General features: G+C 34.9%; 1 protein-coding gene across 1 annotated transcript in view; it reads left to right on the top strand.

Annotated features, from left to right (window-relative positions):
- Positions 1 to 10,841, top strand: part of LOC121389704 (E3 ubiquitin-protein ligase MIB2-like) — a gene marked incomplete at its 3' end in the record, with an annotated part of 45,370 nt that extends 34,529 nt beyond the window's left edge. Inside the window, exons 16-20 of the mRNA XM_041521354.1 lie at positions 1,674 to 1,753; positions 4,164 to 4,330; positions 6,357 to 6,620; positions 7,824 to 8,036; positions 10,829 to 10,841. Coding sequence (XP_041377288.1) covers positions 1,674 to 1,753; positions 4,164 to 4,330; positions 6,357 to 6,620; positions 7,824 to 8,036; positions 10,829 to 10,841 — 737 coding nt within the window. The remainder of the gene's footprint in view (positions 1 to 1,673; positions 1,754 to 4,163; positions 4,331 to 6,356; positions 6,621 to 7,823; positions 8,037 to 10,828) is intronic.
- Positions 10,842 to 13,215: the final 2,374 nt, after the last annotated feature.

The raw sequence follows: 13,215 nt of genomic DNA, 5'->3' as shown, positions 1-13,215 counted from the left end.
TTCACTGCTTATAGAGCATCAATATTGTCTACCCACCTTTTTAGCTCCACTATGACGTTTGATGGTTGGGACTTTTCTAATACCAATTTGTTCGGCATCCGTCTATCAACTGGTCCTTTGAAGTCTGTCTTCTCCTACAATTTTGATTGTTGAATTTGGTACAATGATCCTCTGGAGCACCCTTTAGAAACTAATAGAGACTATCTTCATCTAGAATTTTGATCAAATAGTTGTGAAATTTAATATTGTGATTCTCTGGGGCAATCTTCACAAACTAATAGAGATATATTTAAGAATTGAATTTTTTTTTTATTAAGTTTTAAACATTTTAATAAAAATTTAACATGACACAATTAAAAATTAAATGGCAGAGCTCTATAGGCTGATAGGCCTCTTATATCATCTTTTACTAACTTAATGCAACATAGAGGTTAACTGACTCATTGTTTTTCAGTTTCAGTTGGTAACTTCAACTGTGGTGTCTGTAGCAAAATGTACTGTAATTTTTTATGTATTGCATGTGACCTATACACCTAAACACCTAAATATACCTCCCTTGCTGACCGACTATCTGATAATGTGAGCTATATGACTGTTTCTATTTTCCAGGATTAGCAAACACGCAGACAATACAAAATGTTTGTTTCAAACAGACGGTATAATAAAACAAAATCAAGTAAATGACAGTACATCAATATTTATTTTAAAAGCACCCATGCATATTCGAATATGTTATAGTGGAATTTCAGTCAAAACAAGTCATTAGCAGTCAGCTTATACGATACATGCATGTAAACAACTTTCATGGTGGGTCCACTAGGAAAGGGCTTTTCCACTAAGTTATATTTCACTCCTTGTGAGATGATTAAAAAATTGATTGTTTTATTCTGTAGAATCAAATATAAAATGCTAAATACACTGATTAAAACATTGATTGTTTTATTCTGTCTAATCCAATTATAAAATGCTAAAGACACTGATTAAAACATTGATTGTTTTATTCTGTCTAATCCAAATATAAAATGTTAAAAACACTGATTAAAACATTGATTGTTTTATTCTGTCTAATCCAAATATAAAATACTAAAGACACTGATTAAAACACTGATTGTTTTATTCTGTCTAATCCAATTATAAAATGCTAAAGACACTGATTAAAACAGTGATTGTTTTATTCTGTCTAATCCAAATATAAAATGCTAAAGACACTGATTAAAACAGTGATTGTTTTATTCTGTCTAATCCAAATATAAAATGTTAAAGACACTGATTAAAACATGGATTGTTTTATTCTGTCTAATCCAAATATAAAATGCTAAAGACACTGATTAAAACATGGATTGTTTTATTCTGTCTAATCCAAATATAAAATGATAAAGACACTGAATAAAACATGGATTGTTTTATTCTGTCTAATCCAATATAAACGCTGAAGACACTGATTAAAACATGGATTGTTTTATTCCCTTGCTGCTAATCGAAAAGAGTAGCCCATAAAGTGGCGACAGCGGGTTTCCTCCCTCAATATCTGTGTGGTCCTTAACCATATGTCCGACGCCATATAACCATCAATAAAATGTGTTGAGCACGTCGTTAAATAAACAATTTCCTTCCGTCCTTCCAATATAAATGCTAAAGACACTGATTAAAAAATTGATTATTTTATTCTGTAGAATCTGATATAAATGCTAAAGACACTGACGGGAATACTCCTTCTCACCTGGTCCAGATGAAAGCTTCATTAGCAACAGCCGTAAGTGGTTTTTAACTTGACAAAGTACATGTATAAATCTTCTCATGCATGCAGTCATTAAACAGTTACGATAGTTTTCTAGAAAGGTGTTGTAACATACAAAAGTGCACCAAGAATACTCCAGTGTTAACTAGCATGTGTGATAGAGAATTAATATGTTTTGACATGTATTCCATAAAGTTTATGTTAGCTTTACATATTTAACATATTAGCATTTAGCCACATTTACCATTATTAAGTTTACCTGTAAAATGCAGGAAATTACATTTTAGATCATCAAATTTTCACAATTTTTGGCAGCACCATGCCATGAACCCCTCTAGTATTGAAACCAGATTCAAACCAAACGTTTTTGTACAAAGTCATAAATAGTACTTTGATTGTTTGTTTTTAATATTCGTAATATTTGCGATTGTAAATGTAACAAATTATTTGATTGGATGATATGATCAGTTGTTTAGTTTATATAATTATTTAAATTGATCCAACAATTTGGCGCATTGTATTCCACATATTCTCTTGCATACAACTGCTATACATTGTGAAAAATGCATTAATAAGTGATGCAGGAAAATGCATTTTAAGATATCTATTTAAAAAAAATCCTTGGAGAGCATGCCCCAAGTTCCCCCAAGAAAATGAAATACATTGATCATTCCCTCGATGTCAATCAGTCAGCCCCCAAAATGTCCACTTACATTCGCCATGCTTGCGTTTTATGTCAGATCATATCTACAGGTCTTAGCCCCCTCCTCACCCCCTTTGAAAAATTCCTGCAGATGCCCAAACTACAACCTCACCGGAATGTTAATCAAAAGAGTTCAGGGATATAAATTAAAAGCTAAAGCTCATGACAGTTGAAAATCATTTCATTCAAGACATAAACATGAAACAGAATGGAATTGACAGGTGATCTTTATAGGTGGGACATAGCCCAGTGGTACAGCGCTCGCTCGATGCGCAATCAGTGTGAGATCGATTCCCGCTGGTGGGCTCATTGGGTTATTTCTCGTTCCAGCCAGTGCACCACGACTGGTATTTCAAAGGTCGTGACATGTACTACCCTGTCTGTGGGATGGTGCATATAAAAGAACCTTTGCTGTTTATCGAAAAAAGTAGCCCATGAACTGGTGACAGTGGGTTTCCTCTCTCAATATCTGTGTGGTCCTTGACCATATGTCTGATGCCATATAAAAGTAAATAAAATGTGTTGAGTGCGTCGTTAAATAAAACATTTCCTTCCTTCCTTATAGCCATGTTTGTCTAAGAGACTAGCGTTGGGAATCAATTGAAATGTCATTATTATCAATCATTGGTTATAATCGGTTTTCACCAACCGATCAACTTTCGATTACACAATCGGTTAGAAGTGTATGAACATCAGAAGGATTTCAATTATAATGACCATGCACTTACTGTCATGTGCACCATACAAATGGCTAATATTATATTTACCTGTATTAACCAGATGCAGATGCAGGATTTCTGAAAGGGAGGGGGTCCAAATGTAATATTTTTATTATTTAATAATTTAGAACAGTTAATATCATCATGTTTCCCCTTAAAGGTTATGGTCGGTTTTCAAAAAGGGGGTGGGTCCGGACTCCTGGACCACCACCCCCCTGGATCTGCTACTGATTAACTATTTATTTTTTTTTTTTTATGTACACATAAAAACAACCCCAAACCCCATCATATTTACATCAGTTCTATTATCTTAAATGAAGGAACAATTACAGTTAACATTTTCCAACACAATCAATTATGGATTTTTATAATCGATCATCACATCAGTAGAAAGTTAAAGGGACAGACCCTAGTTTCAGCCCATGCACACTAAGTTTAGTTAATCTACAATCCTGTAACACATTTGGATAAAGTTACAATTGCATAAAACATAAGTTTGTGACTTGAAAATGATAAAATACCCTCAGACGCACGTGCGTTTTTAAAAATATGAGAAATGAATTTTGTGATATTAAAAACACCATGATGACCAAACACACTTCAAATGTACAGGAATTGATAATCTAAACCATAAACTCTAAGTAAAGTATGATTTTAGTTGTCAAAAACAACTCTAATAGTAAAAAATATTCCTTAGTGTTTAAAAACTAGGGGATGTCCCTTTAAAAGTTTGTTTTGTTTAACATTGGCTATTGGATGTCAAACATTTGGTAATTTTGACATATAGTCTTAAAGAGGAAACCCGCTACATGTTTCCATAAGTTGCAAGGTATCTTTTATATGCACCATCCCACAGACAGGATAGCACATATCACGGTCTTTGATATATCAGTTGTGGTGCACTGGCTGGAACGAGATCGCGTCAATGTAGAGCCAAACCAATCAATTATCAATTATAATTGATCACTGGAACATCATTATAAGAGAGTCTATTCTATTCCAGACAACAATATCGGCAACACAGTCGCTGATGGCAGTGGATGACGATGCTCCAATCGACATCCCCTACATGCTGGCACAGCACGGCCCTGATCTCAGCATCAAGAACAAACAAGGCCAGACTCCGACAGACCTTGTCTCAAACAAAGGCTATGCTAAACTGCTCATCAAGTAAGTCACTTATCATAGATAAAACAAACAGTGACAATGCTAAACTGTTCATCAAATAAGTCACTTACCATAGATAAAACAAACAGGGACAAACTGCAATAGACCTTGTCTCAAATAAAGACTATGCTAAACTGTTCATCAAATAAGTCACTTACCATAGATAAAACAAACAGGGACAAACTCCGATAGACCTTGTCTCAAACAAAGACTATGCTAAACTGCTCATCAAATAAGTCACTTACCATAGATAAAACAAACAGGGACAAACTCCAATAGACCTTGTCTTAAACAAAGACTATGCTAAAGTGCTCATCAACTAAGTCTCTTATAGATAAAACAAACATGCCCAGACTCCGATAGACCTTGTCTTAAACAAAGACCATGCTAAACTGTTCATCAAATAAGTCATTTACCATAGATAAAACAAACAGGGACAAACTGCAATAGACCTTGTCTCAAACAAAGACTATGCTAAACTGTTCATCAAATAAGTCACTTACCATAGATAAAACAAACAGGGACAAACTCCGATAGACCTTGTCTCAAACAAAGACTATGCTAAACTGCTCATCAAATAAGTCATTTACCATAGATAAAACAAACAGGGACAAACTGCAATAGACCTTGTCTTAAACAAAGACTATGCTAAACTGCTCATCAACTAAGTCTCTTATAGATAAAACAAACATGCCCAGACTCCGATAGACCTTGTCTTAAACAAAGACCATGTTAAACTGCTCATCAGGTAAGTCACTTACCATAGATAAAACAAACAAGGCCAAACTCTGATAGACCTCGTCTCAAACAAAGACTATGTTAAACTGCTCATCAGGTAAGTCACTTACCATAGATAAAACAAACATGGCCAGACTCCGATAGACCTCGTCTCAAACAAAGACTATGCTAAACTGCTCATCAAATAAGTCGTAAAACCATAGCATGAAGAACAAACATGGCCAGACTCCGACAGACCTCGTCTCAAACAAAGACTATGCTAAACTGCTCATCAAGTAAGTCGTAGCATCCAGAACAAACAGGGCCAGACCCAATAGACCTTGTCTTCAACAAAGACTATACTAAACTGCTCATCAAGTAAGTCGTAAAACCGTAGCATGAAGAACAAACAGGGCCAGACCCAATAGACCTTGTCTTCAACAAAGACTATTCTAAACTGCTCATCAAGTAAGTCGTAGCATCCAGAACAAACAGGGCCAGACCCAATAGACCTTGTCTTCAACAAAGACAATACTAAACTGCTCATCAAGTAAGTCGTAAAACCGTAGCATGAAGAACAAACAGGGCCAGACCCAATAGACCTTGTCTTCAACAAAGACTATACTAAACTGCTCATCAAGTAAGTCATAAAACCGTAGCATGAAGAACAAACAGGGCCAGACTCCAATAGACCTAGTCTTAAACAAAGACTATGCTAAACTGCTCATCAAGTAAGTCACTCATCATAGACACTGTACCAGGCAACAAAGATAGGCTATATCCAGCCTATAATAACCGGGGTGGATAATGGTGGGGGTGATTAGGGTGAAAAGAAAAATAATCTGGGCATAGTAATAAAGATTTTCTCAGAGGGTAACTGTCACCCCTCACTAAGTATAGTCCTGCAGATTTGTGTTTTCAAATATCCAGTTTAACAACTGGATTAGCTAGCCCCATCCCCAAGGACAAACCAAGTTAGACAACCGGATTAGCTAGCCCTGGCCATCCCCAAGGACAAACCAAACCAAGTCAGACAACCGGATTAGCTAGCCCCATCCCCAAGGACAAACCAAACCAAGTCGGATAACTGGATTAGCTAGCCCCATCCCCCAAGGTCAAACCAAGTCAGACAACCGGATTAGCTAGCCCCATCCCCAAGGACAAACCAAGTCAGACAACCAGATTGGCTAGCCCCATCCCCAAGGAAAAACCAAGTTAGACAACTGGATTAGCTAGCCCCATTCACAAGGACAAACCAAGTTAGACAACCTTGCTCAGTTACATCAGCTAAAATTTTAACATATATTTTTAGAATTGCAAATGCATCAAAAAAGACTGCAACAACCCCAAAGACTACCACAGCAGAAGCTAACGCCAGCAATGAACAAGGCCCTCCGAAGTACTGGTTGTCGATGGATAATAAAACATTGATGAAAGTGTTGATGGAGCCCACAGAACCGCTGACAAAAGAGGAACACAAGAAAGTGACGCAGGCTTTCAATCGTACGCTCATCAACAAGTCCATTGTAAAGATTGAACGAATACAGAACCTGGATAAATGGGAACAGTTCGCAGTGTAAGTGCAACTAGTCCTCTGATAATGGAACAAACACAATAATTCTGCAGGGGCAGAAGGTGGTAAATCACTCACCTGATGTGTGGTAATGGTGCAAGACTTCAGACAAGGGACATAACTAACCTTGCATCCTTTGTCAGTAAATACTGTATTTTATAATTATTTTTAAAAACCTCTTGTTTTTACTAAAAACAATTTGTTGAAACGAAAGGAGATAAAATTTGAACTAAAAGCAGAAGATTTATTGCCATTAGAATTTACTATCAATTTTTTTATTCATAATGTGTTCATGTCTTTAGGTCCGACTACTAAAAATATATTACACTGCTCAGAAACTATGATAAAAATCATAATATCTCATTGAGCAATTATTATACATTGGTGTAATGAGCTACGGGGAATTATGAATTATCTGTTGGAGTGAATGAATGTTGTAAACTAGAGCCTTTGGTGAGGGTTTTACAACATACATTCATGAGGGATGGATAATTTGTAACTCCTTTTAGCAAGTTATTTTATTCTCTTTATTACCCATTGTCAATTTTAACTAATTTTTAATGTAAACATTTCTTTGCAGTCTACAACAAAGCCATCAGTCATTACGTCACATAATCTTACACGCATTTTTGAACCCATATGGGTAATAATTTGTTATATAATGCAGTAAGAAGAGGACCATGGAACAAAAGTATGGCAAGGCTTAGCTAATGAACAGGTGTTGTTCCATGCCTGGTATAGATATGTCATATGTTGTTATTGCAGTAAGAAGAAGACCATGGAACGAAAGTATGGCAAGGCTTAGCTAACGAACAGCTGTTGTTTCATGCCTGGTATAGATATGTCATATGTTGTTATTGCAGTAAGAAGAGGATCATGGAACAAAAGTATGGCTGAGGCTTAGCTAACGAACAGGTGTTGTTCCATGCCTGATATAGATATGTCATATGTTGTTATTGCAGTAAGAAGAAGACCATGGAACGAAAGTATGGCCGAGGCTTAGCTAACGAACTTATGCTGGTAACGAAGTAAGAAGAAGACAGGAACGAAAGTATGTTGCTTCTTGTTCCATGCCTGGTATAGATATGTCATATGTTGTTATTGCAGTAAGAAGAGGATCATGGAACAAAAGTATGGCTGAGGCTTAGCTAACGAACAGGTGTTGTTCCATGCCTGGTATAGATATGTCATATGTTGTTATTGCAGTAAGAAGAAGACCATGGAACGAAAGTATGGCCGAGGCTTAGCTAACGAACAGCTGTTGTTCCATGGTACAAAGGCGGACGTGGTGGATCGGATCGTGGCTCAAGGCATTGACTTCCGGCTTGTGGAGCGTGCACTGTATGGAGATGGGGCATACTTCGCTTCAGAATCCAAGATATCTGATTACTACACCCATCCGGATGGTAACGGTCACAGGTAGGTGATCAACAGGGATCAAAATAAATCGAGAACGGTTGTTCAGGTTACCAGGAGATTAATTAATTACCACATGTCAAGAATAATAAAAACAATATTTCGTTCTCCACTAATGTTTTGAAGAAAAACGCCACAACATAAATTACTGTCGCTTGCATGTTGTTTAAATATACATCACACACTCACAAGTATTTGTACAACAAGATTATAAGTTGCATGTGGTTGGCTATCATTTTGTTAAGTAACGTGTCTGTCTTCTGATTATTGAAACTTTTAATTAATTGAAGTATTAAAAAGGTTAATGAAGGAAATGTTTTATTTAATGACGCATTCAACACATTTTAGAAAAAAGGTGAATAATAATAATAATAATAATAATAATAATAATAAATTCTTTATTTAGTGAGGGTAACACAGTTAGAAAAAGCTAATCTTCCCCGAGGCCCTCAGGTACAAACAATACAGAATTACAATGCATACATTTATGAACAAATAGAAAATACATATATGGCAATAAACATATGTACAAATGATATTATTTTAGAAAATATTTCTTGAGTCTATATTTAAAAACAGCAGTATTTGGCGATGATCGGATAGCTTTAGGTAATTTATTTCCAAAGTACTGGTCCAGAGTAACTGAAAGCATGTTTAAATAAAGACATTTTAGGTTTTGGAATTAATAGATTTTTATCCTCTACATTTCGAAGGTTGTAGGGATTGTTTTCTCCAACATATATTAATAAGTTTGAAAGATAGTTTGGGGCTTCATTGTATAGACATTTATAAATTTGTAAACATTTGTGATAGTGGATTCGTGTTTCCATTGTCATCCATTTTAACTGTTTAAATAGTGGGGCAGATGGAGTAATAGGATCTACATCTAATATCATCCTTGCAGCTCTCTTTTGCAGTTTTAGTAAACGTTCTAATCCATCCTGATTACAGTTTCACCAAATTACACAGCAGTAATTGATGAGTGGTAAAATATACCCATTGTAGAAAAGCTTTCTTGCATCTAAATTTAAATACCTAATGATTTTTGATAACAGATACAGACGTTTAGAGATCAGGGAACACACGTTTAACCTGATTTATCCATTTAAAATTATTATCAACTTTAATTCTTAAAAGTTTTTCGTATTCAGTGTGTTGCAGACGTTCTGAATTTATTATAAGAGAAATATCATTTTGGATTGTAACTTTTTGTCTTCTTCCTATAGTCATATATTTGGTCTTTTTTGTGTTTATGAACATTTTATTATAGGAACACAATTTTTCTACACTATTCAGATCTTGCTCTAGTTTATCTTGAATTTGAGTAACAGTTTTCCCTGACATGAACATTGTTGAATCATCTGCATACATACTTGTGGTACAATGTTCAGTGTATAGTGGAAGATCATTTATGTACAGTATAAAGAGAAAAGGTCTTAGTATGGAACCCTGTGGAACACTATAAATAATGGATTTAGGTTCTGATGTTGCCATTCCTATAGTGACTTGCTGTGTCCTGTTAGTTAAATAAGATTGGAACAAGTTAAGAGAATTCCCTTTGCAGCCATAAATGTTTAACTTTTGAATCAGAATTGAATGGTCCACAACATCAAAAGCTTTTTTGAAATCAAGACATATGACTCCATTTAGATTTCCTTCATTCATTTCATGTAACCATTTATCAGTTATATCAATAAGTGCTGTTTGGCATGAGTGTTTTGGTCTAAAACCTGATTGAGATGAGTGTAAAAGGTTAAATTTTGTTAAGTAATCATAAAATTGCATGGAGATATGTTTTTCTATTAATTTGGACAGCGTTGGCAATACAGATATTGGCCTATAATTTGTAGCTTCAGTTTTGTCACCAGACTTGAAAATTGGAGTAACTTTAGCATTTTTAAAACATTGTGGATAAATACCACTGTCTATTATTTTGTTAAAAATAAATGTTAACGAAGAAGCAATTGCCAAGGCACCTAACTTAAGTATTCGTGGACCTAAGTTGTTATCTCCGGATGATTTATTGACATTTAAGATCTTAAGCTCATTATAAAGATAATTTATTTGTACAGGAGCCATCTTAAACTTTTCCTCATTTGGGAGTCTCTCTTTTACAAAACGTTCCACTTTCTCGAGATTTGGCATATCATATCCAGAATTAGTTCTCAAATTTTCAATACAAGAAGTAAAGAAGTCATTAAATTTGTTTGCTATGTCGGTCTTATCCTTAAGTGTTGTTCCATTGTCAGATTTCAGCTCTGCTGGACTTGATACATGTAAAGGATTTAGCTCATGGATACATTTCCATAATGATTTTGGATCCCTAGAGTCATTCACCACAGCAGAATAGTAGTTTTGTTTGGCTTTGTCTGTAATTTGTTTAGTTTTGTTCCTCCACACCTTATATTCATCCCACATACATAGCTTGTGATATCTGTCTCGTAACTGTCTGGCTTGTGTTATTTCACAGGAATACCAACCTGGCTGCTCTTTCCTCTTGACTCGATTTGTAACTAAAGGGGCATGCTTGTCTAATACATTGTTGAAAATTTTGTACCATAATTTTAAGCTGGATGTCAAAATAACTGGTCAGTACTCATTTACTTTTATCTATGAGCTTTCAGTAGAACTTTTGAATCACAAACCTTATTTTAGTTGATGTTTAAAACACAGAACCTAATTTTAGTGAAACGTTTGAATCACAGAACTTTATTTCAAGTAGAACTTTTGAAACACAGAACCTTATTATAGTGAAACTTTTAAAACATGATAATTTTACTGTTCACTTCTTGTAGCTTTATGTTCATGGTTTCCTCCCTCAATGTCTGTGTGGTCCTGAATATATCATAGAGTACTCATAAAACAGTAGTCAGTGTTACCCTGAATATGTCATAGAGTACTCATAAAACAGTAGTCAGTGTTACCTGAATATATCATAGAGTACTCGTAAAACAGTAGTCTTACCCTGAATATATCATAGAGTACTCATAAAACAGTAGTCACCCTGAATATATACCTCATGAATATCAGTCATATCATCATAGAGTACTCATAAAATATATCAGTAGTAAAACAGTTTACCCTGAACCCTGAATATGTCATAGAGTACTCATAAAACAGTAGTCAGTGTTACCCTGAATATATCATAGAGTACTCATAAAACAGTAGTCAGTGTTACCCTGAATATGTCATAGAGTACTCATAAAACAGTAGTCAGTGTTACCTGAATATGTCATAGAGTACTCATAAAACAGTAGTCAGTGTTACCCTGAATATGTCATAGAGTACTCATAAAACAGTAGTCAGTGTTACCCTGAATATGTCATAGAGTACTCATAAAACAGTAGTCAGTGTTACCCTGAATATGTCATAGAGTACTCATAAAACAGTAGTCAGTGTTACCCTGAATATGTCATAGAGTACTCATAAAACAGTAGTCAGTGTTACCCTGAATATATCATAGAGTACTCATAAAACAGTAGTCTTACCCTGAATATATCATAGAGTACTCATAAAACAGTAGTCAGTGTTACCCTGAATATATCATAGAGTACTCACCCTAAAACATAGAGTAGTAAAACAGTAGTCAGTTACCCTGAATATATCATAGAGTACTCATAAAACAGTAGTGTTACCCTGAATATGTCATAGAGTACTCATAAAACAGTAGTCAGTGTTACCCTGAATATGTCATAGAGTACTCATAAAACAGTACTCAAAACAGTAGTCAGTGTTACCCTGAATATGTCATAGAGTACTCATAAAACAGTAGTCAGTGTTACCCTGAATATATCATAGAGTACTCATAAAACAGTAGTCAGTGTTACCCTGAATATATCATAGAGTACTCATAAAACAGTAGTCAGTGTTACCCTGAATATATCATAGAGTACTCATAAAACAGTAGTCAGTGTTACCCTGAATATGTCATAGAGTACTCATAAAACAGTAGTCAGTGTTACCCTGAATATGTCATAGAGTACTCATAAAACAGTAGTCAGTGTTACCCAGAATATGTCATAGAGTACTCATAAAACAGTAGTCAGTGTTACCCTGAATATGTCATAGAGTACTCATAAAACAGTAGTGTTACCCTGAATATATCATAGAGTACTCATAAAACAGTAGTATATCATATATCATAGAGTACTCATAAAACAGTAGTCAGTGTTACCCTGAATATATCATAGAGTACTCATAAAACAGTAGTCAGTGTTACCCTGAATATATCATAGAGTACTCATAAAACAGTAGTCATAGAGTTACCCTGAATATGTCATAGAGTACTCATAAAACAGTAGTCAGTGTTACCCTGAATATATCATAGAGTACTCATAAAACAGTAGTCTCATATGTCATAGAGTACTCATAAAACAGTAGTCAGTGTTACCCTGAATATGTCATAGAGTACTCATAAAACAGTAGTCAGTGTTACCCTGAATATATCATAGAGTACTCATAAAACAGTAGTCAGTGTTACCCTGAATATATCATAGAGTACTCATACTCATAAAACAGTAGTCAGTGTTACCCTGAATATATCATAGAGTACTCATAAAACAGTAGTCAGTGTTACCCTGAATATCATAGAGTACTCATAAAACAGTAGTCAGTACTCAATAAAGTACTCATAAAACAGTAGTGTTACCCTGAATATGTCATAGAGTACTCATAAAACAGTAGTCAGTGTTACCCTGAATATGTCATAGAGTACTCATAAAACAGTAGTCAGTGTTACCCTGAATATGTCATAGAGTACTCATAAAACAGTAGTCAGTGTTACCCTGAATATGTCATAGAGTACTCATAAAACAGTAGTCAGTGTTACCCTGAATATATCATAGAGTACTCATAAAACAGTAGTCAGTGTTACCCTGAATATGTCATAGAGTACTCATAAAACAGTAGTCAGTGTTACCCTGAATATATCATAGAGTACTCATAAAACAGTAGTCTTACCCTGAATATATCATAGAGTACTCATAAAACAGTAGTCAGTGTTACCCTGAATATATCATAGAGTACTCATAAAACAGTAGTCAGTGTTACCCTGAATATATCATAGAGTACTCATAAAACAGTAGTCAGTGTTACCCTGAATATATCATAGAGTACTCATAAAACAGTAGTCAGTGTTACCCTGAATATGTCATAGAGTACTCATAAAACAGTAGTCAGTGTT

This window comes from Gigantopelta aegis, chromosome 15 (assembly GCF_016097555.1).
Source record: "Gigantopelta aegis isolate Gae_Host chromosome 15, Gae_host_genome, whole genome shotgun sequence".
Taxonomy (NCBI): Eukaryota; Metazoa; Mollusca; class Gastropoda; order Neomphalida; family Peltospiridae; genus Gigantopelta; species Gigantopelta aegis.
Note: the sequence above shows the minus strand (reverse complement) of the source record. Positions and strands in the feature narration are given on the sequence as shown.